The sequence below is a fragment of the Cetorhinus maximus genome, chromosome 23 (assembly GCF_964194155.1).
Source record: "Cetorhinus maximus chromosome 23, sCetMax3.hap1.1, whole genome shotgun sequence".
Classification (NCBI taxonomy): Eukaryota; Metazoa; Chordata; class Chondrichthyes; order Lamniformes; family Cetorhinidae; genus Cetorhinus; species Cetorhinus maximus.
Window position 1 is genome coordinate 21304494 of NC_135901.1, and position 26854 is coordinate 21331347.

Sequence of the window (26854 nt, forward strand, 5' to 3'; positions counted from 1 at the left end):
TCCACCATCTCTTTTCTGGATTTCACTCCTTCTTGTTGTTCCAGGATTTCATCTCTCTGCCTTTTATTTCTTTTACTGAAGATTCCTGTCCATTGCTGCCTCACAGCCTCGTCCTGTTCCCACATATTCTCCATGTCTAAGTGCTTCCCAGTGGCCGCGCCAGCTGTGGCCCCTATTCCAGCCCAGTCACTGATCCCTCTCTTCCCTCCACCCTTTTCACTGGTGTCACTATCACAGGGATGATTTCAGTGTTTTCCAAAACTGCCTTAACATCGGGGTCATGGCTACTGGGTGGTTATTGTCCACCTACCTCTCTCCCTGCATTCTGACTTACGAAAATCTTGGATAATTCCCTTATCATCCTATCATAAAGGTCCTTGTAGATGGGATGACATAACCTTGGGGATGGGTGTATGGTATTCAGGGCACGTATTACAGGAACTATTTTAAATCTTGTATCATTATATAGGCTTTGTGAGTATGGGTGATGATTAAACCATTTGTGGGACCAATTTCCTATGGCAGAACAGATTGAGGGGTAGTTAGGGAATCATCTGGGATCTTGGGCTTCATAAATAGAGGTACTGAGTACAAAAACAGGGAAGTGCACCAACAGAGAGTTGTTCTGATCTGGAAATCTCTCCCTGAAAAGGTGCTGGAACCTAATTCTATGTTTCGACTCCACCTGCTCGTCCTAGATTCCCCAACCAGTGGAAATAGTTCCTCTCTATCCACCCTCTCAGTTCCAATTAATATCCCAAAAACTTTGATCAAATCATCTCTTAATCTTCGAAATTCCAGGGATTACAACCCTCACAGTGAGGTGATGTATTTTAGCAGGAGGAATAGAGAGGGGAAGATATAATTCATGGCACAGATCTAAACAATGTGAATGGACAGAGGGACCTGGGGCTGCATGTGCTTTGATCTCTGAAGGTGACAGGATGTATTAAGAGAGAAGTTGGCACAGCAGATTGGATCTTGAGCTACATAAATAGTGGTATTGAGAACAAAAACATGGAAGTTATGCTGCATCTTTATAAAGCTTTGGTTAGGCCAGAATTTGAGAATTGCATTCAGTTCTGGTCACCTCACTTTAGGAAGGGTGTGAAGGTCCTTGAAAAAAATGCAGAGGAGATTTACCAGAATGATTCCTGCGATGGAGGTTGAGGGGAGATTGGTAGAGGTGTACAAGATTATGACAGGTTTAGATAAGGTGGACAAAGAAAAGCTGCACCCATCAGCTGATTGTACAAGGACACAGGTTTAAGATTTTGGGTAAAAGGTATGGGAGATGTGAGGAAGAATATTTTTACACAGTGAATGGTAATGAGCTAGAATTTGCTGCCTGTGAGAGGGGTGGAAATGGACATGATGAATGATTTCAAAAGGAAATTGGATAGATGCTCAAGGGAAATAAACTTGCAAAGATACAGGGATACAGTAGGGGAATGGGGCTGATTGGATTGCTCTAGAGATCTGGCATGAACTCAATGGGCTGAATGGCCTCCTCTGTGCCATAATGACTCTGTAACTTTTTTGAGTAATCTCATTCTGTAATTTATCCCTTGGGGCTCAGATATCACTCAGGTAAGTGTTACACTACCTCCAAGACCTTTCTATCCTTTCTGATGTTTGTTGCCCAGAACTGAACACTGTTCTCCAGGTGTGCTGTAACCAGGGTTTGTGTGTCTCAGCACTTTTCCAGTCACACCTGAAATCTTCTCCCATAGACAGTTCAGACAAAGCTTTTCATTTCCACATTCAAAGAGCGATGATATTCAGGTCCGGATGAAACGAGTGACTCTGTCAGGTCTTGATGTGATATTTGGTTTGAGTTTCCCATCTGTCAATCCTCCACTTCCAGTAACCTGCAAGTTTACGGAAACCACCACTGTAAATCCAGGATAGAAATTGAAGAGAGAAACATTTCTTTTGATTTAGTTTGCTGTGTGTAAATCCTCTCCTTCTCACCCCATGTAAAAGGATTTTCCAAAATCCATCCCTGTCAGTCCAGGATAGAAATAGACAATATTCTCCTCTCCTGCTGACAGGGACAAGGATAAGAGCGCATGCGCCCTGCTGCACATTGACCCCCCCGCCCCTATAAAGATGGCGGCCGTTAAACCGGGCCTGTGACCCAGAGGAGTTCACGAGCTTTCGCCACGCCCCGCCCCATTCCGTGTAAACAGGATCGGTAGTTTTTAGTCGGTGTTTGAGGCCTCTACCGAGTGTTTATGAAGCCTCTCCGCCCACTCTCCTGGCTCTAATCCTCTCCATCCACCCAGTGGCTCCATTACTCATCCGCACTCCACTATTTCTCGCTTCTCTGTCTAACGCCAGGCACAATCTGCACTGCGCATGCCCCAGTCAGAGACCGCCATTGCGCATGCTCCGGTTGTGCCCAGCAGTGCGCCTGCGCAGGAAGCGCCTGTTGTCTGGATAGGACATATTCTACCCTGCGGCGAATGCTGGGTAAATGCCCCGCCATTGTAATACGGTCCTATTGAAAATTATACTCTTTGTTTTCCGATTTCGGTTGGAGCCATTAGGGCCAAGATACAAACTTATTAAAATCAAATCAGCTAACCTGCTCCTCGCCAATAAGAATGTTCTGATTGTGCAACAGATCCTTTGAACTTTTGAAGCTCGAGTGCTAGCAGGTGGGAAAATAGAATAAATTCCTCCACACAAGTGAAGTATCTGAATGGTGTTCCTCCAGTGTGACTGAGCTGTTGTGTCAATAAATGGGATAACCGAGAGAATCCATTTCCACATTCAGCTGGTGAATGATATTTCGTGGTGAGATTTTACTCATGAGTTTCCAGCTCAGACGAGGATCCAAAACTCTTCTGGTAATGAGACCCACACTCTTAACACTACGCAGTTAAAGAAAAGCAAAATACTGCAGATGCTGGAAATCTGAATTAGCAACAACAAAAAATAGTTAACACATCTGCTAACATTTTTGGAGAGGGAGACATAGTTTACATTTCAGGTCTATAACCTTTCATCCTAACTGCACCACATCAGTTCATAGACCTGAAACGTTAACTCTGTTAATCAATCTCCAGATGCTGCCAGATATGCTGAATACTTCCAGCATTTTCTGTTTTATCTCCGGTTAAGGAAGTTGCTGCTGAACTGCACATTAGATTTATTACTGACTAAGTTATATTTATTTTCGACCTTGGAAAATGGAAATTCTTCCACTTATCAACCCTGTAAAAACACTTTTGTTATCTTAAATTCCTTGATCAGGTCACCCCTCACTCGCTTTTCCAGAGAAAACATTTCCATCCTGTTCAATCTTTCTTGGTATAATCTTTCAGTTACAGCAACACTCCAGTAAATTATTCTTGCATCTTCTCCAGTCCTCATAATATGGAGACCTGGGCTAATCTGAGCAGCAAACTCACCATTGTCCCCAAATGTCTGTATGTTGCAGCATTTTAGTCATTTTCCCATTAGCTGAATAAAAGATTGGATGGGGTGAGCAGATCCAACGAGCCAGTCTGTAACACTATGGAGTCTCTACTCCTTACAGTGAAGCAGTTGGTCATTTCACTCTTAATTCTTCAATTATGACATGCAGAATAGCGTGTCTGAGAATGACAAGATTTGAGCATGGTGACAGTAGGTCAGGTTAAGTTCAGTTAATGATTGCTGAACAGTGATAGGGGGAACTTGCAATTAATGTGCACCTTCATTGTGCATTTTCCAGATTAAAATGAATTGATCTCTGCCTTGAGTATATTCATAAGCAGCAATCTGACGAGTGACCAAGTAATCGTGTATTTTTGCTGTGTTAGTTAAAACATGAATGTTGGTCCCACTGCACCAGGAGAACTCCCATGTGGACAGTATGTGGAGCTGAAAACTCTTTATTTAGAACCTTTCACACCCTCAGAACAGTGGGGGATGGGGGAGGCAGTGGCATTGTGATGGGACTAGTAATCCAGAGACCCAGGGTAATGATCTGGGAACCTGGGTTCAAATCCCACCAAAGCAGATGGTGGAATTTGAATTCAATTAAAATCTGGAATTAAAAGCCCAATGACAACCATGAAACCATTGTTGATTGTCGTAAAATCCCATCTGGTTCATTGATGCCCTTCAGGAAAGGAAATCTGCTGTCCTTACCTGGTCTGGCCTACATGTGACTCCAGACCCACAGCAAGGTGCTTGACTCTTACATGCCCTCCGAAATGGCCTAGAAAGCAACTCAGTTGTATCAAAACCACTAAAAACAAGTCAGCACTGTTGGTGTACCTATACCACATGGATTGCAGTAGTTCAAGAAGGCAGCTCACCACCACCTTCTCAAGGGCAATGAGGGATGAGCAATAAATCCCACACATCACATGAATGAATAAAAAAATGTATCAATAATCAGGACACTGTTACATTAATAATCAGAATCCTACTGCATCAATAATGAGGATCCTCAATGCTTGGGTTCCTATTATATTAATGATCAGAGTCCAATTACTTTAAGATTCAGGATCCCAACACATTAATAATCAGGATATTATTGCATTGATAGTTTGGTGCCTATTGCATCAACATTCAGGATCTTATTATATAAATTATATAAATATTAATAATCAGGATTCTATTCCATTAATAATCAGAATATAATTACATTAATTACATGGTTCCTACTGCATTAATAATCAGCTGCCTATTGCTTCAATAATCAGGAAATTATTGCAATTATCATTATGCTAATACATTAGTAGTCAAAATTATTTCAATTATGATAGAAAGGTAGGTAGGAGAGTAAGTTGTGAAGAGGACATAAGGAGGCTACAAAGAGAAACGGATAGGTTAAGTGAGTGGGCAAAGATCTGGCAAATGGAGTATAATGTGGGCAAATGTGGAATTGACCATTTTGGCAGGAAAATTAAAAGAGAAGCATATTACAGAAATGGTGAGAGATTGCAGAGCTCTGAGATTCAGAGGGATCCTAGGTGTCCTAGCGCAGGAATCACAAAAGGCTAGTGTGCAGGTACAGCAAGTAATTAAGGAAGCTAAACGAATGTTATCATTTAGTGTGAGAGGAATTGAATACAAAAGTAGGAAGGTTATACTTCATTGTACAGGACACTGGTGAGATCATATCTGGAGTACTGTGTATAGTATTGATCTCCTTATTTAAGGTAGAATCGAAATGCTTTATAAGCAGTTCAGGGAAGGTTTACAAAACTAATACCAGGAATAGGCGAGTTCTATTATGAGGAAAGACTGGACAGGCTAGGCTTGTATTTGCTAGAGTTTAGTAGAGTAAGAGGCAACTTTATTGAAGCATATAATATGTTGAGGGGTCTTGACAGAGTGGCAGTGGAGAGGATGATTCCTCTTGTCAAGAACGAGGGGTCACTGTTTAAAAATAAGGGGCCACCCATTTAAGACAAAAATTAGAAGAATTTTTTTTCTCTCAGAGGGTTGAGAGTTTTTAGGAATCCCTTCCTCAAAAGGCAGTGGAAGCAGAGTCTTTGAATGTTTTCAAGGGGAGGTAGATATATTCTTTATAAATAAGGGGTTGAAAGGATATCTGTCATAGGCGAGAGGTTACAGTCAGAGCAGCCATGATTTATTGAATGGTGCAGCAGGCTCGAAGGGCTGAGTGGCTTATTCCTGCTCCAAACCCAAGCACAAATACTTGGGTGTATATATGCATAGATCATTGAAGGTAGCAGGGCTGGTGGAGAGAGCAGTTAATCAAGCATATAGCACCCTGGGCTTTATTAACAAGGGTATAGAACACAAGAGCAGGGAGGTTATGCTGAATTTATATTAGACACTCATTAGACCTCAGCTGGAATATTGTGCACAGTTCTGGGCACCATATTTTTGGGAGGATTGATTGCTTAGCAAGCAGAAAGGCACCCAGCAAGGATGAAATTCCAGCTGAACCGCTCAAGCACAGAAAGTCCCATCTACTGCCTCACCTTCATGATCTCTATTTTCTCGGTTGGAACATAGGATCCATTCCACAGGACACGTGTGATGCAAGGATCATCACAATAAACAAGAACAAAGGTGACAGGAGATTTCAGCACCTACAGGGACATCTTACTCCCTCACGTCACTGGGAAGACCTGTGCTGGGTTATGCTTAGAGACTTCATCTACTTGCAGACCAAGTACATCCAGAAGCACAGTGCAGTTTCTGTGCTTCTGGAGAGTGGGAGATGTCTGTCTCACAGGAATACAGCTCACAGTAGTGTTCAATCCAGTGAGACATTTGTTTACTTCCATCGGTGAGAACTTCACCATATGCTGATTTCACGGGGTTAATTTTGGTGATGGTCAGACCATGTGCCTTTGACCCCATCATCCATAACACGGAGGTTTCTATTGGCACAGGCAGTTTGGATTTCTTGACATAGGCTGATCCACTGTTTATTTACACAGGATCTCCCTGTATTTTGCACAACTGTCGTGGCTACTTTCAAGTTATGCAGTGCTCTTGCTGTTGGGTCTCAAACCAATCTCTGTTGTGGGTTCCACCGTTACCAAATGTTGCTGCTGCTGTGTCAGAAATGATTGAACTCAGCGACTTCCAAGCTTCATCAATATCAATGAAATCAAAATACTGCGGATACCGGAGATCTGAAACAAAGACAGAAAGTGCTGACAAACTCAGCAAGTCTGGCAGCATCTGTGGAGACAAAAACACAATTAATGTTTTGAGTTCAACAGTCATATTCAACTCGAAGCGTTAACTCTGTTTCCCTCTCCAAGGATGCTACCAGACCTTCTGAGTTTTTCAAGCATTTTCTCCTTGTGTTTAATCAGTATCAATGTTGATTGATGACGCTTTTATTGATGTCCCTGTAAAATATTTTACTGTTGTGTTTAATGTTCCTTATTAATTTAATTTCATAAAGAAGGTGTAACTGAAGAAGAATGTGCAAGTCAGTAACAATTGTCAGCAAAGATTAATCAGCACTTTCTAATTGGAGATGTTAATCAGTGGAACCTTTCAGACACTGAATTGTAGATTTTACACCAAAGATCAATTTAGGATTGAATTAAAAGTTCATAATTTTATTACAAATGAGTTTGTGTTAAGAGATCTTGAGGATTAAGGGGAAAGATCACAGGTTGTATGTTTAAAAAGGGATACTGCAGCCCTGAAAATCAGCAACATCTGCAGAATATTAAACTTCAGTCACTTATAGCGGTTGTAAACATCAGCAGAAACAAACCAAATCCTGGATGAGATTAGCAGCAACAATAGCAGCAAAATCCAACCCCTGTAATCACTTATGAATTTGCTGATGTGTCAGCAGGTGAGATGACCTAGTGTATCCCTTCCCACACACGGAGCACGTGAATGGCCTCTCCCCAGTATGAGTACGTTCATGTAACAGCAGGCTAAAGGACTGAATGAATCCCTTCCCACACATGGAGCAGGTGAACGGCCCCTCCCCAGTGTGAGTGCGTTGGTGTGCAGTGAGGCTGGATGACTGTCTGAAGCTCTTTCTACAGTAGGTACAGCTGAATGGTTTCTCCTCAGTGTGAATTCGCTGGCGTGTCAGAAGGCTGGATGAATGAGTGAATCCCTTTCCACACACAGAACAGGCGAACGGCCTCTCTCCAGTGTGAACTCGCTTGTGTGCATTGAGGTCGGATGAACACCTGAACCTCCTTCCACAGTGAGAGCAGCTGAACGGCCTCTCCTCAGTGTGAATTCGCTGGTGTAACTGCAGGCTGAATGACCACATGAATCCCTTCCCACACATGGAGCAGCTGAAGGGTCTCTACCCTGTGTGAATTTTCTATATTTCCATATCAGGTTTGTTCCTGCTTATGTTAACAACCCCTATAACTGGCTGGAGTTTAACATTCTGGAGATGTCAATAATTTTCACGGCTGTCCCTTTTTAAAAGCCATGAAAGATCTGTGATCTTTCCTCTCTCAACTGGAACTCGTTTACAATAAAGTAATGAACTTTCACTTCAATCCTAAATTGGTCTTTGGTGCAAAATCTACAATTCAATGTCTGAAAGGTTCCATTGATTAACATCTGCAATTAGAAAGTGCTGATTAATCCTTGCTGACAATTCTTACTCACTTCCACATTCTTCACCGTGACACCTCCGTTATGAAATTAAGTTATCAAAGAAGAATCAAAATAGTAAAATATTTTACAGGCACATTAATAAAAGCTTCATCGATCAACATTGATACTGATGAAGCTTGGAAGTCGCTGAGTTCAATCATTTCTGACACAGCAGCAGCAACATTTGGTTAAGGTGGAACCCACAACAAAGGCTGGTTTGAGAACTGATCAACAGATATGATATCTGTCATTGAAGTAAAAAGCAAAGCCTACCTGATGCACAACATAGACCCAACAGCTAGAACATCTTGTAACTTGAATGTAGCCAAGACAGTTGTGTAAAAAACAGGGAGATACTGTTCAATGTCATGAAGCTATTAATGTCAATAATATTTTGGAAAATATTTTTTTTAAAAATAGAGATTTAGTCTGTGGGTATGTCTTAAGTGTATTAAAGCCAGCTAGTCTGGGTGCTTTGATAGGTACTCATTTTGATATGCAAGAGAGAGAGCGTGCATTTGCATTTTTTGAATAGAGCATTCAAGAAGTGGAGTGAAAATTGACGCTTTTCTAGCAGCTACCAAGCAATATGTTTATATTACTCATAAAATTGTTATTATGAATGGGGTTTTATTCTTAAAAGGTGAAGTTCAAAGAGGTTGTTGAAACAATGAGAATTAACATTCAGTGGGGCTGGTAGGTATAATTTCAGTAGTTTTCAGGCAGAGGCAATGTAAGATCAAAAGACAGCTGCAAGCCTCCAACTGGCTCCAAAGTGAAAAGAACCTCATTTTGAATTTATGAGGTGAAAATACTTTGCCTGGTGTTTGGTTAAGTCTATGGGTTGCTGTTGCCTTAATGGAGATTAGTTTGGGAATTTGTTAAAAGCTATAACAGTAGTAATTTGTAGCCATGTGTATATGTTTTAACCTGTGTAAATTAATAAATGTTTCAATTAGTTTAATGTAAAGCCTCGAGAACTGATGGTCTGATTCCTGAATTTCGGGTCGCACCTCAAACATAACACTTAAAATTATAGGTTATGACAGTTGTTTAAAGTTTCCCTCTGGGATTTTTAAATAACTCTACTTCACCAGCTGCATTGGTCATAACAGCAAATAAACACTGGATCAACCTGTGTCAAGAAATTCAACCAGCCTGCAACACAGGAAATCTATGTGTTGTGTAGTGATTGGATGAACAGGGCACTTGGTTCGACCATCAACAAAGTTGCCCCCCACCGAAATCACATGGTGAAGTGCTCATCAACAGAAGTAATCAGATGTCCTGCTGGGTTGAACATTACTGTGATCTGTACAACCATGAGATGGACATCTCCCAGTCTCTGTTTGACTCTCCAGGACCTTCCTGTCGTAGTTAGTTCGTCAAGGAACCCTCATGACTCGAGCTTGAAAAGGCCATTGATTGTTCAGCAAGCAGAAAGTCACCCAGCCTAATGGAATTTCAGCTGAACTGCTCAAGCACGGAAAGTCCCATCTATTGTTAGCACCCACTTCTCTGTTGGGAGGTAGGAACCATTCCACATGCGTGACACAAAAATCATCACAATAACCAAAAACAAATGTGACAGAAGAGATTGTGACTACATGGACATCTCACTCCTTAGAATCACTAGGAAGACCTTCACTCGGGTCATGTTTTAAAGACTTTACCTTTTTGCAGTCTGAGTCTCTGGAGAAGCTCAGTGCAGTTTCTGTGCTGGTAGATCTTCAGTGGACATGATCTTCTCCATACACCAGCTACAAGAGAAGTTGGAGGAAGAAGGAAGGAAGAGCATAGTGACAGGGGATTCATTAGTTAAGGGAACAGAGCGGTGTTCCTGCGGCCATAAACATGACTCCAGGATGGTATGTTACCTTCTTGGTGCCAGGGCCAAGGATGTCACCGAGTGGGTGAGGGACATTCTTTTGGGGGAGGGTGAACAACCAGAGGTCGTGGTCCACGTTGGTACCAATGACTTAAGTAGGAAGAGGGATGTGGCCCTGCAGACGGAATTTAGGGAGCTAGGTAGAAAATTAGCAAGCAGGACCTCAAATGTAATATTCTCCATATTATTTCCAGTGCTATGTGCAAGTGAGCATAAAAATAGGATAAGGCAGATGAATGCGTGGCTGGAAAGATGTTGCAGGAGGGAGGGCTTTAGATTCCTGGGACACTGGGAGTGGCTCTGAGGGAAAATGGCACCTGCACAAGCCGGAAGGGTTGCACCTGAACAGAGCCAGGACTGAGCTCCTTGATGTGTGTTTGCTAGTCTTGTTGTGGGGGTTGGGGGAGGCTTCAAACTAATTCAGCAGGGGTGTGGGAACCAGGAGAGAATATTAGAGAGTAATAATAAGCTGCAAAAAATACTGGGAGAGACAGATAACATGAGAATAGCAAATAGTAAGGAAATAGGCACAATCGGAGTGAGGGTGAAAGTAATGCACTCAAAATCAGGGTTATACTATATGTATGTGAATGCACGGAGTATAGTAGATAAGATTGCTGAGTTACAGGTGCAGATTGCCATGTGGAAATATTACGCTGTGGCGATGACAGAGATCTGGCTCAGGGAAGGGGAGGACTGGGTGTTAACTATCCCTGGGTACAACATGTTCAGGAAAGGTAGGGCAGGAAGAAAAGGAGGGATGGGTGGCTGTATTGATTAAGGAAAGCTTTGCAGTGCTGGAGAATGAGGATGTCCAGAGAGTTCAAGGACAGAATCAATTTGACTAATGCCAAGGAACAAAAAGGGTGCAATTACATTGCTCAGTGTAATCTATAAACCGCCAACTAGTAGGAAGGATGTAGAGGAACAAATCTGAAGGAAAATAGCAGAGAGTTGCAAACATTATAGAGTAGCTATAATGGCGAACTTTAATTTCCTGAATATAGACTGGGATAGTGGCAGTGTAAAGGGTAGAGAGGGGCATGAGTTCCTAGGGTGTGTTCAGGCAAATTTTCTACAGCAGCATGTGTCCAGTCCAACAAGAAAGGAGGCACTGCCAGACCTGGTTTTTGGAAACGATGTGAGCCAAGTAGATCAGGTGTCAGTGGGGGAACATTTAGGAGACAGTGATTATTGTATCATAAGGTTTAGGATGATGCTAGAAAAGGACAATGTGCAATCCAGAGTAAGAATAATTAACTGGGGGAGCGCTGACTTCAATGGAGCAAGAACAGAACTGGGCCGGATAGACTGGAACCAAAGGTTGGTGGGAAGACGTAGCTGAACAATGGGCTACCTTGAAAGAAGAAATGATTCTGGCAGAGTCAAGGTATATTCCCTCAAAAGGGAAAGGTAGGGCAATTCAGAGCTCCCTGAATGAAAAATGAGATAGAAATTAAGATAAAGAAGAAAAAATGTGCTGATGACAGGTGTCAGGTAGAAAATACAATTGGGAACTAGTCGGACTACAGAAGAAGGTTCAGAGGGGAGATGAAAATGCAAATAAGAGAAGCAAAGAGGGATCATGAGAAAAAAAACTGGCAGCCAACATAGAGAGGAATGCCAAAGTCTTCTATAGGCACATAAAACGATGGTAAAAGGAGGAGTAATGTCAATTAGGGACCAAAAGAAAGGATTACACATGGAGGCGGGGGCATAGCTGAGGTGTTAAATGAATACTTTGCATCTGTCTTTACCAAGGAAGCAGATGCTACCCAGGCCACGGTGACAGAGGAGGAACCTCTGTCGCTGGAAGGGTAAAAAATTGATAAGGGGGAAGTGTTGGTTGAACTGTTGGTACTTAAAGTTGACAAGGCACCGGGACTGGATGAGATGCATCCAAGGATATTGAAGGAAGTTATAGTAGAAATTGCAGGGGCACTGGCCATAATCGTTCATTCTTCCCTTGACTCAGGGGAGGTGCCAGAGGACTGTAGAATTACAAACATTACGCCCTTGTTCAAAAAAGGTTGTAAGGATAAGCCCAACATTTACAGACCAGTCAGTTTAACTTCTTTGGTGGGGAAGCTTCTAGGGAAAATTATTTGGGATAGAATTAATCATCACATAGAAGAATGTGAGTTGATTAGGAAGAGCCAGCAACGTTTTCTAATGGGGAACAAAACCAAGAATTGCTGGAAAAACTCAGCAGGTCTGACAGCATCTGTGGAGAGGAAAACAGAGTTAACGTTTCGAGTCCATATGACTCTTCATCAAAGAGAAATAGAAATATGGTGAAATATAAGCTGTTTAATGGGGGGTTGGACAGGTGGTGGTGGATAGAGGGCCAGTGATAGGTGGGGGCAAAGGAGAGATTACCAAAGATGTCATAAACAAAAGGTCAAAGGGGTGTTGACGGTGGTGATATTAGCTAAGGAATGTGCTAATGGTGACATTAAGGATAAAAAGCAGGATGAGCAAGTGACAGATGGCCCTAGTGGGGGTGGGGTGGGGGTAGGGGATCGAAATAGGCTAAAAGGTGGGGATAAAGCAATGAATGGAAATAAATTTTTAAAATAATAGTAGAAATAGGTGGGAAAAGAAAAAATGTATATATAAAAAATGTATAATAATTATTAGAAAAAAGGGGATCAAAAAGGGTGAGGATGGAGGAGGGAGTTCATGATCTGAAGTTGTTGAACTCAATGTTAAGTCTGGGAGGCTGTAACGGACTCGAAACATTAACTCTGTCTTCCTCTCCACAGATGCTGTCAGACCTGCTGAGTTTTTCCAGCAATTTTTGGGTTTTTGTTTCAGATTTCCAGCATCTGTAGTATTTTGCTTTTTTCTAAAGGGGAAATCGTGTTTAACTAACTTGCTAAAGTTCTTTGAAGAGGTAACAGAGAGGGTTAATGAGAGTAATCCTTTTGAACTGTTTATGGACTTTCAAAAGGCATTCAATACAGTGCTGCACAACAGACGTGAAAAATGTTATAGCTGATAGAATAAAAGGGACAATAGCAACGTGAATACAGAATTGGCTGAGTAATAGGAAACAGAGAGTAATGGTCAATGGATATTTTTCTGACTGGAGGAAGGTTTCTAGTGGAGTTCCCCAGAGGTCGGTATTGAGATCCTTGCTTTCTGTGACCAATATTAACGACCTAGATCTTAGTGTGCAGGGGAAAATTTCAAAATTTGCGGATGATACTAAACTTGGAAGCATTGTAAACTGTGAGTATAGAACTTCAAAAGGACATGGACAAGGTGGTGGAGTGGGCAGACAGATGGCAGATGAAGTTCAATGTGGAGAAGTGTGAGATGATGCATTTTGATAGGAAGAACATGGAGAGACAATGTAAAATAAGGGGTACAATTCTTAAGGGGGTGCAGGACCAGAGGGGCCTGGGTGTATATATGCATAGATCATTAAAGGTGGCAGGACAGGTGAAGAGAGCTGTTATTAAAGCATACAGTATTCTAGGTTTTTTAAACAGGGGCATAGAGTACAAGAACAAGGAGGTTATGCTGAACTAATATAAGACACTAGTTAGACCTCATCTGGAGTATTGTGTACAGTTCTGGGTGTCACAGTATAGGAAGGATGTGAATGCATTTGAGAGAGAGTGAAGAAGAGGTTTACAAGAATGGTTCCAGGGATGAGAAACCTCAGTTATGAATATAGATTGGAGAGGTTGGGACTGTTCTCCTTGGAGAGGAGAAGGCTAAAAGGAGATTTAATAGAGATGTTCAAAATCATGAGGGGCTGGATAGACTAGATAGGGATAAACTGTTCCTGCTCATAAAAGGATAGAGAACAAGAAGGCACTGATTTAAGGTGGTTTACAAAAGAAGCAAATGTGATGTGAGAAAAAAACTTATTCACTCAGCGAGTGGTTGGAGTCTGGAATGTACTGCCTGGAAGTGTGTTGGAGGCAGGCTCAATTGAGGCATTCAATAGGGCATTGGGTGATTATCTGAATAGAAACAATGTGCAAGGCGACAGGGAAAAGGCAGAGAGCGGCACTAAGTCATAATGCTCATTTGGAGAGCCAGTACAGGCAGGTTGGGCATCCCTCTGTGCCATAACAATTCTGTGTTTCTGTGATTATCAGAAGGGATTTGAGATCCCAGTTTGAGCTGGAAACTCATGGGTAAAATCATGAAAAGGTCATTCACCAGCTCAATGTGGAAAAGACTCATAAAAAAGCCACATACTGCGGATGCTGGAAATCTGAAATAAAAAATGCTAGAAAAACTCAGCAGGTTTGGCAGCATCTGTGGAGAGAGAAACAGAGTTAATGTTTCGAGTCCGTATGACTCTTCTTTAGAAGAAGTGATTCACTCGGTCACCCCATTCGCTGACACAGCAACACAGTTACACCTGAGAGAGGCCATTCAGATACTACATTTGTGCAAAGGGATTTACTCACTTTGCCCACCTGTTAACACTCCAGTTTTAAACGTTCAGAGGCTTTGATCCAAAATTGCTACATTCCTATTGACAACACAGAGTTTGAATGTTCTGTGTATGGGAAGAAAAGTCACTTGTTCAAACTGCCGACTGAGAGTCCAGTGAGTTCACAACTAACCATAGGTGTATGTTCTGTTGTTAATTATACCGGGACAGAACTATGGTGGAGGGCGAGTACACTTTGGTTGCCGTTTCAATTGACTTAATAATTTTACATAACACAAACTCAGAAAGTGCTGGAAAAACTCAGCAGGTCTGACAGCATCTGTGGAGAGAGAAACAGACTTGACGCTTCAAGTCTGGATGATTCTTCTTCAGAGCTGAAGAAGAGTCAGCTCTGAAGAAGAGTCATACGGACTCGAAACATCAAGTCTGTTTCTCTATCCACAGTTGCTGTCAGAACTGCTGAGTTTTTCCAGCATTTTCTGTTTTTGTTTCAGATTTTCGGCATCCGCAGAATTTTGCTTTTATGATAATTTTATATCTTGGCCCTGTGGCTCCAATCAGCATCGGATCACAAAACATAATTTTCTGCTGAACAAAATCACATTTCAATGGCAGCCTGTTTACCCAGCATTCGCCGCGGGGCGGAATGGACCCTATTCTTTTTACAAAACAAAAACAGAATTACCTGGAAAAACTCAGCAAGTCTGGCAGCATCGGCGGAGAAGAAATCAGTCAACGTTTCGAGCCTCCATGGCCCTTCGGCAGAACTGCAGCATAGTTTCAACAAGGGAGAAATATAAATTGGTTTAAGGTGGGTGGGGGGCGGGGGGGAAGAGACACATTGAGGGTGTGGTGTGAGCAGATAATAATCAAAAGATGTCAGAGACAAAAGGGTCAAAGAGGTGTTGAAGGTGGTGGTCTTTGTCTGAGAAAAGTGCTAATTAAGAATGGAAGACAGGATATTCAAAGTACAGCTCTAGTGGGGGTGGGGTGGAAAGACTAAAGGTTTTAGTTTTAGATTTAAAAATAATGGAAATAGGTGGGGAAAGAAGAATCTATATAAATTATTGAAAAAAAGCGGGTGGAGGGGGAAAAGAAACGGGGTGGGGATGGGGGGAGGGGGAGTTTAAGATCTAAAGTTGTTGAATTCAATATTCAGCCCAGAGGGCTGTAAAGTGCCTAGTCGGAAGATGAGGTGCTGTTCCTCCAGTTTGCGTTGGGCTTCACTGGAACAATGCAGCAAGCCAAGGACAGACATGTTGGCAAGAGAACAGGGTGGAGTGTTAAAATGGCAAGCGACAGGGAGGTTTGGGTCTTTCTTGCGGACAGACCGCAGGTGTTCCGCAAAACGGTGGCCCAGTTTGCGTTTGGTTTCTCCAGTGTAGAGGAGACCGCATTGGGAGCAACGAATGCAGTAGACTAAGTTAGGGGAAATGCAAGTGAAATGCTGCTTCACTTGAAAGGAGTGTTTGGGCCCTTGGACGGTGAGGAGAGAGGAAGTGAAGGGGCAGGTGTTGCATCTTCTGCGTGGGCATGGGGAGATGCCATAAGTGGGGGTTGAGGAGTAGGGGGTGATGGAGGAGTGGACCAGGGTGTCCCGGAGGGAACGATCCCTACGGAATGCCGTCAAGGGGGGTGAAGGGAAGATGTGTTTGGTGGTGGCATCATGCTGGAGTTGGCGGAAATGGCGGAGGATGATCCTTTGAATGCAGAGGCTGGTGGGGTGATAAGTGAGGACAAGGGGGACCCTATCATGTTTCTGGGAAGGAGGAGAAGGCGTGAGGGAGGATGCGCGGGATATGGGCCGGACACGGTTGAGGGCCCTGTCAACGACCGTGGATGGAAAACCTCGGTTAAGGAAGAAGGAGGACATGTCAGAGGAGCTGTTTTTGAAGGTAGTGTCATCAGAACAGATGCGACGGAGGCGAAGGAACTGAGAGAATGGGATGGAGTCTTTACAGGAAGCGGGGTGTGAGGAGCTGTAGTCGAGGTAGCTGTGGGAGTCGGTAGGCTTGTAATGGATATTGGTGGACAGTCTATCATCAGAAATTGAGACAGAGAGGTCAAGGAAGGGAAGAGAAGTGTCAGAGATGGACCATGTGAAGATGATGGAGGGGTGGAGATTGGAAGCAAAATTAATAAATTTTTCCAGGTCCCGACGAGAGCATGAAGCAGCACCGAAGTAATCATCGATGTACCGGAGAAAGAGTTGTGGGAGGGGGCCGGAGTAGGACTGGAACAAGGAATGTTCCACATACCCCATAAAGAGACAGGCATAGCTGGGGCCCATGCGGGTACCCATAGCCACACCTTTTATTTGGAGGAAGTGAGAGGAGTTAAAGGAGAAATTGTTCAGTGTGAGAACAAGTTCAGCCAGACGGAGGAGAGTAGTGGTGGATGGGGATTGTTTTCCATCCACGGTCGTTGACAGGGCCCTCAACCGTGTCCGGCCCATATCCCGCGCATCCTCCCTCACGCCTTCTCCTCCTTCCCAGAAACATGATAGGGTCCCCCTTGTCCTCACTTATCACCCCACCAGCCTCCGCATTCAAAGGATCATCCTCCGCCATTTCCGCCAACTCTAGCATGATGCCACCACCAAACACATCTTCCCTTCACCCCCCTTGACGGCATTCCGTAGGGATCGTTCCCTCCGGGACACCCTGGTCCACTCCTCCATCACCCCCTACTCCTCAACCCCCACTTATGGCATCTCCCCATGCCCACGCAGAAGATGCAACACCTGCCCCTTCACTTCCTCTCTCCTCACCGTCCAAGGGCCCAAACACTCCTTTCAAGTGAAGCAGCATTTCACTTGCATTTCCCCTAACTTAGTCTACTGCATTCGTTGCTCCCAATGCGGTCTCCTCTACATTGGAGAAACCAAACGCAAACTGGGCCACCGTTTTGCGGAACACCTGCGGTCTGTCCGCAAGAAAGACCCAAACCTCCCTGTCGCTTGCCATTTTAACACTCCACCCTGTTCTCTTGCCCACATGTCTGTCCTTGGCTTGCTGCATTGTTCCAGTGAAGCCCAACGCAAACTGGAGGAACAGCACCTCATCTTCCGACTAGGCACTTTACAGCCCTCTGGGCTGAATATTGAATTCAACAACTTTAGATCTTAAACTCCCCCTCCCCCCATCCCCACCCCGTTTCTTTACCCCCCCCCACCCGCTTTTTTTTCAATAATTTATATAGATTCTTCTTTCCCCACCTATTTCCATTATTTTTAAATCTAAAACTAAAACCTTTAGTCTTTCCACCCCACGCCCACTAGAGCTGTACTTTGAATATCCTGTTTTCCATTCTTAATTAGCACTTTTCTCAGACCACCACCTTCAACACCTCTTTGACCCTTTTGTCTCTGACATCTTTTGATTATTATCTGCTCACACCACACCCTCAATGTGTCTCTTCCCCCCCGCCCCCCACCCACCTTAAACCAATTTATATTTCTCCCTTGTTGAAACTATGCTGCAGTTCTGCCGAAGGGCCATGGAGGCTCGAAACGTTGACTGATTTCTTCTCCGCCGATGCTGCCAGACTTGCTGAGTTTTTCCAGGTAATTCTGTTTTTGTTTTGTTTTGGATTTCCAGCATCCGCAGTAGCTTTTAGCTTTTTGTTTTTATCCCTATTCTTTTTATTCATTCACGGGATGTGGGCGGCTGGTTGAGAGGAGATCCTTGCGCAGGCGCAGTACCGGGCAGCGACAGGCACATGCGCAGTGTGAGCTCAAAGCGGAGCATGCGCAGTCCATAGAGTCCGGAGCTGACCGAAGGACTGAGAAATATCGAGAACAAAAACAAAAAGCTAAAAGCTACTGCGGATGCTGGAAATCCAAAACAAAAACAGAATTACCTGGAAAAACTCAGCAGGTCTGGCAGCATCGGTGGAGAAGAAATCAAATAACGTTTCGAGCCTTCACGGCCCTTCGGCAGAACTGAAGCATAATTAGGAGAGGGGTGAAATATAAGCTGGGTTAAGGTGGGGGGGGAGAGAGAAGTTGAGGGTGGGGTGATTGTGGAGATAAGCAAGCAGTGATAGGAGCAGATAATCAAAAGATGTCACAGACAAAAGGATCAAAGAGGTGTTGAAGGTGGTGATATTTGTCTGAGAAAAGTGCTAATTAAGAATGGAAGACAGGACACTCAAAGTACAGCTCTAGTGGGGGTGGGGTGGAAAGACTAACAAGGTGAGTGAAGGGAGCCAGTGAGTGGGGAGGAATGGAAGCGGCGGAGATGGCGGGGATCTTCATAAACACCCAGTAGAGTTATGAAACCGTGAATAAGAAGCTACCGGTCCTGCGGTTGCATCAAACGAGGCGGCGGCAGGTGGGGCCCGCTTTGCCTTCGTCGAGAGGCCCAAGTAAACGGCCGCCATTTGTATAGGGGACAATGTGCAGCAGGGCGCATGCGCCGCCGCCATCTTTCTAGTGGGAAACGTGCAGCTGGACTCAATCACACAGAGCAGAAGGGGCTCTTCGGCCCATCGGGTCTGCACATGAGAAACACCTGACCTACCTACCTAATCCCATTTACCAGCACTTGGCCCATAGTTTTGAATGTTATGACGTGCCAAGTGCTCACCCAGGTACTTTTTAAAGGATAAAAGCAAAATACTGCGGATGCTGAAAATCTAGAACAAAAACAAAAATACCTGGAAAAACTCAGCATGTCTGACAGCATCTGCGGAAGAGGATACAGTTGACGTTTTCAGTCCGTATAACCCTTCATCAAAACTAAAACATATAGAAATGAGATGAAATATAAGTTGGTAGAAGGGGGTGGGACAGGAGAGCTCGATAGGGGCCCAGTGATAGGTGGAGGCCAAGAAAAGATTTCCAGCTTTTAAAGGATGTGAGGCAACCCGCCTTCATCACCCTCCCAGGCAGTGCATTCCAGAACATCACCACCCTTTGGGTAAAAAAGTTTTTCCTCACATCCCCCCTAAACCTCCTGCCCCTCACCTTGAACGTATGTCCCCTCATGACTGACTCTTCAATTAAGGGGAACAGCTGCTCCCTATCCACCCTGTCCATGCCCCTCATAATCTTCTACACCTCGATCAGGTCGCCCCTCAGTCTTCTCTGCTCCAACGAAAACAACCCAAGTCTATCCAACCTCTCATCATAACTTAAATGTTTCATCCCAGGCAACATCCTGGTGAATCTCCTCTGCACCCCATCCAGTGCAATCACATCCTTCCTATAATGTGGCGACCAGAACTGCACACACTACTCAAGCTGTGGCTTCACCAAGGTTCTATACAACTCCAACATGACCTCCCTACTTTTGTAATCTATGTCTCGACTGATAAAGGCAAATTCCCCATCTGCCTTTTTTACCACCCCACTGACATGCCCCTCCACCTTCAGAGATCTATGGACACACATGCCAAGGTCCCTTTGTTCCTCAGAACTTCCTAGTGTCATGCCATTCATTGAATACTTCCTTGTCAAATTACTCCTTCCAAAGTGTATCAACTCACATTTTTCAGAGTTAAATTACATCTGCCACTTATCTGCCCATTTAATCATCCCGTCTATATCTTCCTGTAGCCCAAGACACTCCCAAAGCAATTAGGAGAGCAAACAGGGGGTATGAGAAAGCTCTGGCTGGAAAAGCAGGGAAAATCCCAAGATATCCCAGAAGTAAATCAATAGGAAGAGGATAACCAGGAAAAGAGTAGGACCCATTAGGGACCAAGGGGGAAATCTATGGGTAGAGCCAGAGTGATGGTCTGGAATGTGCTGCCTGGGAGGGTGGTGGAGGCGGGTTGACTCACATCCTTTAAAAAGTACCAGGATGAGCACTTGGCACATCATAACATTCAAGGCTATGGGCCAAGTGCTGGTAAATGGGATTAGGTAGGTAGGTCAGGTGTTTCTCACGTGTCGGTGCAGACTCGATGGGCTAAAGGGCCTCTTCTGTACTCTGTGATTAAGCTCCACCCTGCACTTTTTGTATTCCACTAATGCCTCCACTGATTTGCTCCCCTTGTACCTGCTAAAAGCCTCTCTTTTCCCTCTCATTGTATCCTGAATATCTCTGGTCATCCATGGTTCTCTCAGCTTGTTACTCCTTCCTATCATCCTAGAGGGAACATGTTGAGCCTGTACCCTTCCCATTTCCTTTTTGAACGCCCCCTACTGCTCTTCTGTAGATTTCCCCACAAGTAGCTGTTCCTCGTCTACCTTGGCCAGATCCTGCCTTATTTTACGAACATCTGCTCTCCTCCAATCCAAAACATTTTTTTTGCAACTTGTCTATTTCTTTGTCCAAAACAAGCTTAAATTGTACCATGTTGTGGTCACTATCACTAAAGTGCCCCCCACATGTGTGTTCATCCCTTTCCCTGTCAGCAGGAGGAGAGAATATTGTGAATGTCTATCCTGGACTGACAGGGATGGATTTTGGAAACTCTTTTTACAGGGGTTAAAAGGGGAGGATTTACACACACTAAATGTAAACTAAGAGAAATGTATTTTTCCTCTGAATGTCTATCCTGGACTGACAGTCATGGATTTTGGAAATTTCTTTTCCAGGGTATTAGAGGCAGAGGATTGATGGACGGGAAACTTAAACCAAACATCACATCAAGATCTGACAGAGTCATGTTATTCGTCAGGACCTGAATAGCATCAAACTTTTAATGTGGAAGGTAAACAACTTATCTGTTCTACCTGTGTGCAAAGATTTCAAGTAAGGGTAAGAATAATTAACTGGGGGAAAGCCAACTTTAATGAGGTAAGAATGGATCTGACTGAGGTAAGTTGGAATTTCAAAGGGAATGGAGTTTAAAAATAGGGAAGCCTTGCTAAAACTATACAAGGCACTAGTTGGACCACACCTAGAATACTGTGAACAGTTTTGGTCCCCTTCTCTCAGCAAAGATATGCTGGCATTGGAGGCAGTCCAGAGAAGGTTCTTGAGGTTGATCTCGGGTCTGGAGGGATTTTCTTATGAGGAGAGGTTGAGTAGGCTGGGCCTGTACACATTGGAGTTTAGAAGTGTGAGAGGCGACCTTTTTGAAATATATAAGATTCTTCGGGGTCTTGACAAGGTAGATGCTGAGTGTGAGAGTCTAGGACCAGGGGGCATAATCTCAGAGTAAAGGGTCGCCCATTTAAGACAGGGATGAGGAAGAATTTCTTCTCTCATAGGGTAGTGAATCTGTGGAATTCTTTCCCGAAGAGGGCTGTAGAGGTTTGGTCGTTAAGTATATTCAAGGCTGAGATAGACAGATTTTTAACCTTTAAGGGAATCAAGGGTTATGCAGGAAAGTGGAGTTGAGGATTATCAGATCAGCCATGACCTCATTGAATGGCGTACTTCTGCTCCTACATCTTATGGTCTTATGAATCAAAGGTTGGCAGGTGAAACTGTAACTGAGCAATGGTCTGCCTTTAAAGAAGAGAGAGTTCTGACACAGTAAAGATATATTCCCATGAAGGGGAAAAGTAGGGTAAACAAATCCACAGCCCCCTCGATGAGAAAAGAGATAGAGATTGAGATAAAGGAAAAATAGTGTGCTTATGACACACGTCAGCTGGATAATAAAACCAAGAACCAGGATGAAGAGAGAAGGTTCAGAGGGATTTTGAAAACCAAATAAGAAAAGCAAAGAGAGCATGAAAAGAGACTGAAAGCAAACATGGAAATCAATCAAGAAGTCTTCTATGGGCATGTAAATAGTAAAAGGGTGGTAAAAGGAGGAGTGGAGGCAATTAGGGACCAAAGAGGTGATTTATGCATGGAGACAGGGGGCATGGATGAGGTATTAAATGAATATTTTGCATCTGCCTTTACCTGCTGCATAGGTGATTGTGAAAGAGGGGATAGTTTAGAACCTTGTGGGGTTTAAAATTGATAAGGAGGAGATATTAGATAGTCTGTCTGACAAAGTTGACAAAACCCCGGGACTGGATGAGATGCATCCAAGGAAACTGAGGGGAAATGAGAGTGGAAATTATGGAAGCGCTGGCCATAATTTTCCAGTCTTCCTGAGATTCAGAGTTGCTGACACAGGGACTGGAGAATTGCAAATGTTACACCTTTGTTCAAAAAAGGTGTAAAGATAAGCCCAACAACTACAGACCAGTCAGTTTAATCTCGGTGCTGGGGAAGCTTCCAGAAATGGTCATTCAGGACAAATTTAATAGTCACTTGAGAAAATGTGGGTTAATTAAGGAAAGCCAGCAGTTATTTGTTGAGGGAAAATCACATTTAACTAAGTTGCTTTAGGTTTTTGATGAGGTAACAGAAAGTGTTGTTCAGGGTAATGCTGTTAATGTTGTGTTACATGGACTTCCAAATGGCATTAGATAAAGTACCATGCAACAAACTTGTGAGCAAAGATTATAGCTCATGGGATAAAAGGGACAGCAGCAACATGGATTCGAAATTGGCTGAGTGACAGGAAAGAGAGTCATGGTTAATGGATGTTTTTCAGACTGGAGGAAGGTTAAGAGCGGAGTTTCCCAGGAGTCAGTGTTCGGACCCGCGCTGTTCCTGATACATATAAATAACCCAGACCTCAGTGTTCAGGCACAATTTTGAAATTTTTGGACAGAGTCTTGAGTGGACGTAGACCACGTAGCAGGTTCCCTTCCCTGAAACGAGGAAAAGTTTCTCCACTCGGAGGGTGATCAACCTGTGGAATTCTCTACCACAGAAGCCTGTGGAGGCCAGGTCACTGAGTATAGCCAAGGAAGAAATTGATCATTTTTTGGTTATTAGGGGCATCAGGGGGTATAGAGAGAAAGCAGGAATATGGCGTTGAGATAGAGGAACAGCCATGATCATATTGAATGGTGGAGCAGGCTCAAAGGGCTGAATGGCCTACTCCTGCTCCTAGTTTCGATGTTTCTGAAGGACATTAGTGAACCAGTTGGGTTTTTCGACAATCCAGCAGTTTTCATGGTCACTTTCTCCTTGTGCCAGCCCCATAAATGACCAGATTCATTCAGCTCAGTTTCACAACCTGCCTTTGTGTTTTTGTAGGTTCTCTGTCACTCACTTTTTCTGTTTTAAATCAATTTCACAGGGTATTAGAAGGAGAGGATTTGCAGTCGGGAAACTCAAACCAAACATCACATCAGAATCTGACCGAGTCGCCCAATTTATCATAACCTGAATGTCATTGAATTTTGAACATGGAAGGAAAAAGCACCATTCACAGTGGGGAGAAACCGTACACGTGTTCTGTGTGTGGACGAGGCTTCAGCCAATCATCTGACCTGTCAGAACATAAATGCCGTCACAAGAGGATGAAACCATGGAAATGTGGGGATTGTGGGAAGGGATTCAAATCCCCGTCTGACCTGGAAAGTCATTGGCGCACTCACACTGGGGAGAAACCGTTCACCTGCTCCGAGTGTGGGAAGGGATTCATTCAGTCATCCAACCTGCGGACACACCAGCGAGTTCACACTGAGGACAGACCTTTTAAATGTCCGGACTGCGGGAAGTGCTATAAAGGTTCCATGGAACTGATGCGCCATCAACGTGTTCACACTGACGAGAGACCATTCAGGTGCTCTCACTGCGGGACTGGGTTCAAGTGGTTGTCTCAACTCACTGCGCACAAGCACAGTCACACTGGGGAGAGGCCGTTCACCTGCTCTGTGTGTGGGAAGGGATTCACTCAGTCATCCAAACTGCTGAGGCACCAGCATGGGCACAGTGATGAGAGGCCATTCACCTGCTCCATGTATGGGAAGGGATTCACTCAGTAATCCCATCTGCTGACACACCAACGAGTTCACACAGACGAGAGACCTTTAAAACGCCCAGACTGTGGGAAGTGTTTTAAAAGCTCCCAGGACCTGATGTCCCATCAAAGTGTTCACACTGGGGAGAGGCCGTTCAGGTGCTCTCACTGCGGGACTGGGTTGAAGCGACCATCTCAACTCATTGTACACCAGCGAATCCACATTGGGGAGTGGCTGTTCACCTGCCCTGAGTGTGGGAAGGGTTTTACCCAGTCATCCAACCTGCTGACACACCAGCGAGTTCACACTGGGGAGAGACCATTTCCTTGCTCTGAATGTAGGAAGGGGTTTGCTTATTTATCCACACTGCAGAGACACCAGCAAGTTCACAAGTAACAACAATGGTTGGATTTTGCTGTTAATCACATCCAGGACTGAATTATGTGTATTGGGGTCTGTTTCTGATGATGTTAATAAACTCCAGCCCAGTTATTCGGGCTGATATTGTAGTTATTAGCTTTGTGTTAAACACACAGCGTCTTGAGTCTTTTCAATATTTCTAACCCAAGTTAGTTCCTTCTGACGTGCTCTCGCTCACCCCTGTTCCCTCCATCCTCACCTCCAACAACAAGTGTGAGGAGCTCATGGAACTTCTTAGTTACTAAGATTGAGACAATCCTATCAGCTGCCTCTGCTGCTTCCCTCCCTCATTGGCAGCGGCTGTGATTATTTAAATTAGATTTTTACATAATCACTCAGTAAGTGATCAGGTGTCACTGAACTTTGGTAGAAAATTGTTCCATTATCATCCTCACAGTGACCGTACCTTGCAGACCAAGTGATTCTATCTACACCAGCCATTCTGGAGAAGATCACCAAAGAGTGAAGACATTACAGTCCACAACCCAGCTCATAGTGGTGCACACATCTGATAAATCCAATTAAAATGCAGAGTATATAGGCCTGCTACAGGTTTATTTATAGGCAGTGATTATCAATCATAAGAAACAGGAACTAGAGTTCCAGGGTCCCCGGTTTGAAACCAGGCAGAAACATCAAAACATATTTAAGTGTGAGCAATAATTCATCTTTATTGTTAAATATTAACTGTATATAATACCTTACAGCCATGTGACATTAGCTCTTCCCCTCTACAGTCTGTACACACTGAAACTAGACAGAATCTTCCACTTGTTCCCATTTCCAGTCCTGATGGTTCAGAAAGCTTCCCTCAAATCTGCATTTTCCAGCTGATTTGTGTAAGATTATTGAAGGCTCCTGCAGCATGATCTCCATCACGAACAGTCGGTCAAAGCTACATTTCAGACAGGGCAACAAACCCATCAACGATTCTGTCTTCCCTGCTCCATCGTGACTGAGACAGGGAAAAGCAGTAGGATTTTGCCCCACCCTCTCCAATTACCCACTGCAAACAGAAAACAGTGACAGCAACTTCAATCAGCGGGTTACTGCCCATCCCAGGGATGCAAGATACTCCAATACGGGCCAAACCTCCTAATACACAGAGACAGATTATTAACTTTAAACATTGCTGCTGTTTTCAGGAGTGAACCCCAGCTCTCCATTCCTCCAGTAGTGTCACCGCATTTAAACGGAGTCTGTCTCCATCCCGCTTTGTTAACATCACAGTTGTTGGGTTAGGAGTTAAAACTGCTCTTCACTGGAAGAGTGGGAGAGCAGTTTGTAGGCGCGGGTCTGATATGCAATGAATGATGATTGAATATTTTTAAGGCAGAGGTAGATAGATTCTTGTTAGGCAAGGGAATCAAAGGCTATCGGGGTTAGATGGGAATGTGGAAATCAAAACGCAAGAAGATCAGCTATGACCTTATTGAATGGCGGAGCAGGCTCCAGGGGCTGAATGGTCTACTCCTGTTCCTATTTCTTATGTTCTTATGACAGTTTAAAAGTGGTAGTTCCACTCAAGCCCCTGCACCAACAGAACTGCTCAGAGTCACAGAATTAGAATAGTCACTTCCTGGAGGGCTGATAGCATTGGGTCCACATCCAATGGGATCCAGTTGAGAATGGTCTACTTCACAAGATTACAGGAGGGAAATTAAGGAACTGCACCTGAAATTATCCAAGTCACAGTGAAGATTTCTTTTCCTGTGTGACTTGTGTGGCTTGTTCAATGAAATGTTTGTACCAGGTAACGGAGGGGAAGGTTTGAGAGTTTTCAGTGTGGGACAGAACTGAGAGCAGAGAGAACTGATTGGTACAGAATGGCATCATCATCCCTTTTGTGCTTTTTTCATTCATTCATGGGATGTAGGCAGTACTGGCTGGGCCAACATTATATTGGCCATTCCTAATTGCTCTTGAGAACCGAGTGGCTTGCTCAGCTATTTCAGAGTCAACCACATTATTGTGCATCTAGATTCACATGTAGGCCAGGTAAGGACAGCAGATTTCCGAATGGACATTCGTGAATTGGATGGGTTTTTAATGAAAATTAATGGTTTCATCATTTAGACTTTTAATTCAAATTTCACCACCTGCCATGGTGGGATTCAAACACTACCCTGGGCCTTTGGAGTACTATTCCAGTGACAATACCAGTCCTCTGCCCCCTCCATCTCCCCTGCCCCTCAGACCTTCCCTTTTATTCTTTCCTCCTCTCCTCTGTGTCTGTTTCAAATCTGTTACATCTCTAGCATTTACCAGTTTTGATGTAGCATAGTGGTATTTTCACTGGACTGGTATTCCAGAGACCTAGCATAATGCTCTGGTGGTC

At 43.9% G+C, this 26854-nt stretch overlaps 2 protein-coding genes across 2 annotated transcripts in view; both read left to right on the top strand.

Annotated features, from left to right (window-relative positions):
* Positions 1 to 26854, top strand: part of LOC144697346 (uncharacterized) — a 407771-nt gene that overhangs the window by 250008 nt on the left and 130909 nt on the right. The window lies entirely within an intron of this gene.
* On the top strand, positions 18122 to 24611 carry LOC144697250 (uncharacterized). Its single transcript, XM_078569181.1, has 3 exons — positions 18122 to 18259; positions 20929 to 21044; positions 23430 to 24611. Exon 3 carries the CDS (start codon positions 23539 to 23541, stop codon positions 24118 to 24120), a length of 582 nt encoding a protein of 193 aa, XP_078425307.1. The 5' UTR covers positions 18122 to 18259; positions 20929 to 21044; positions 23430 to 23538; the 3' UTR covers positions 24121 to 24611.

Excerpts from the sequence above, each read along its gene's own strand:
- LOC144697250 (XM_078569181.1), top strand. The coding sequence starts at position 23,539 with ATGGAAGGAAAAAGCACCATTCACAGTGGGGAGAAACCGTACACGTGT.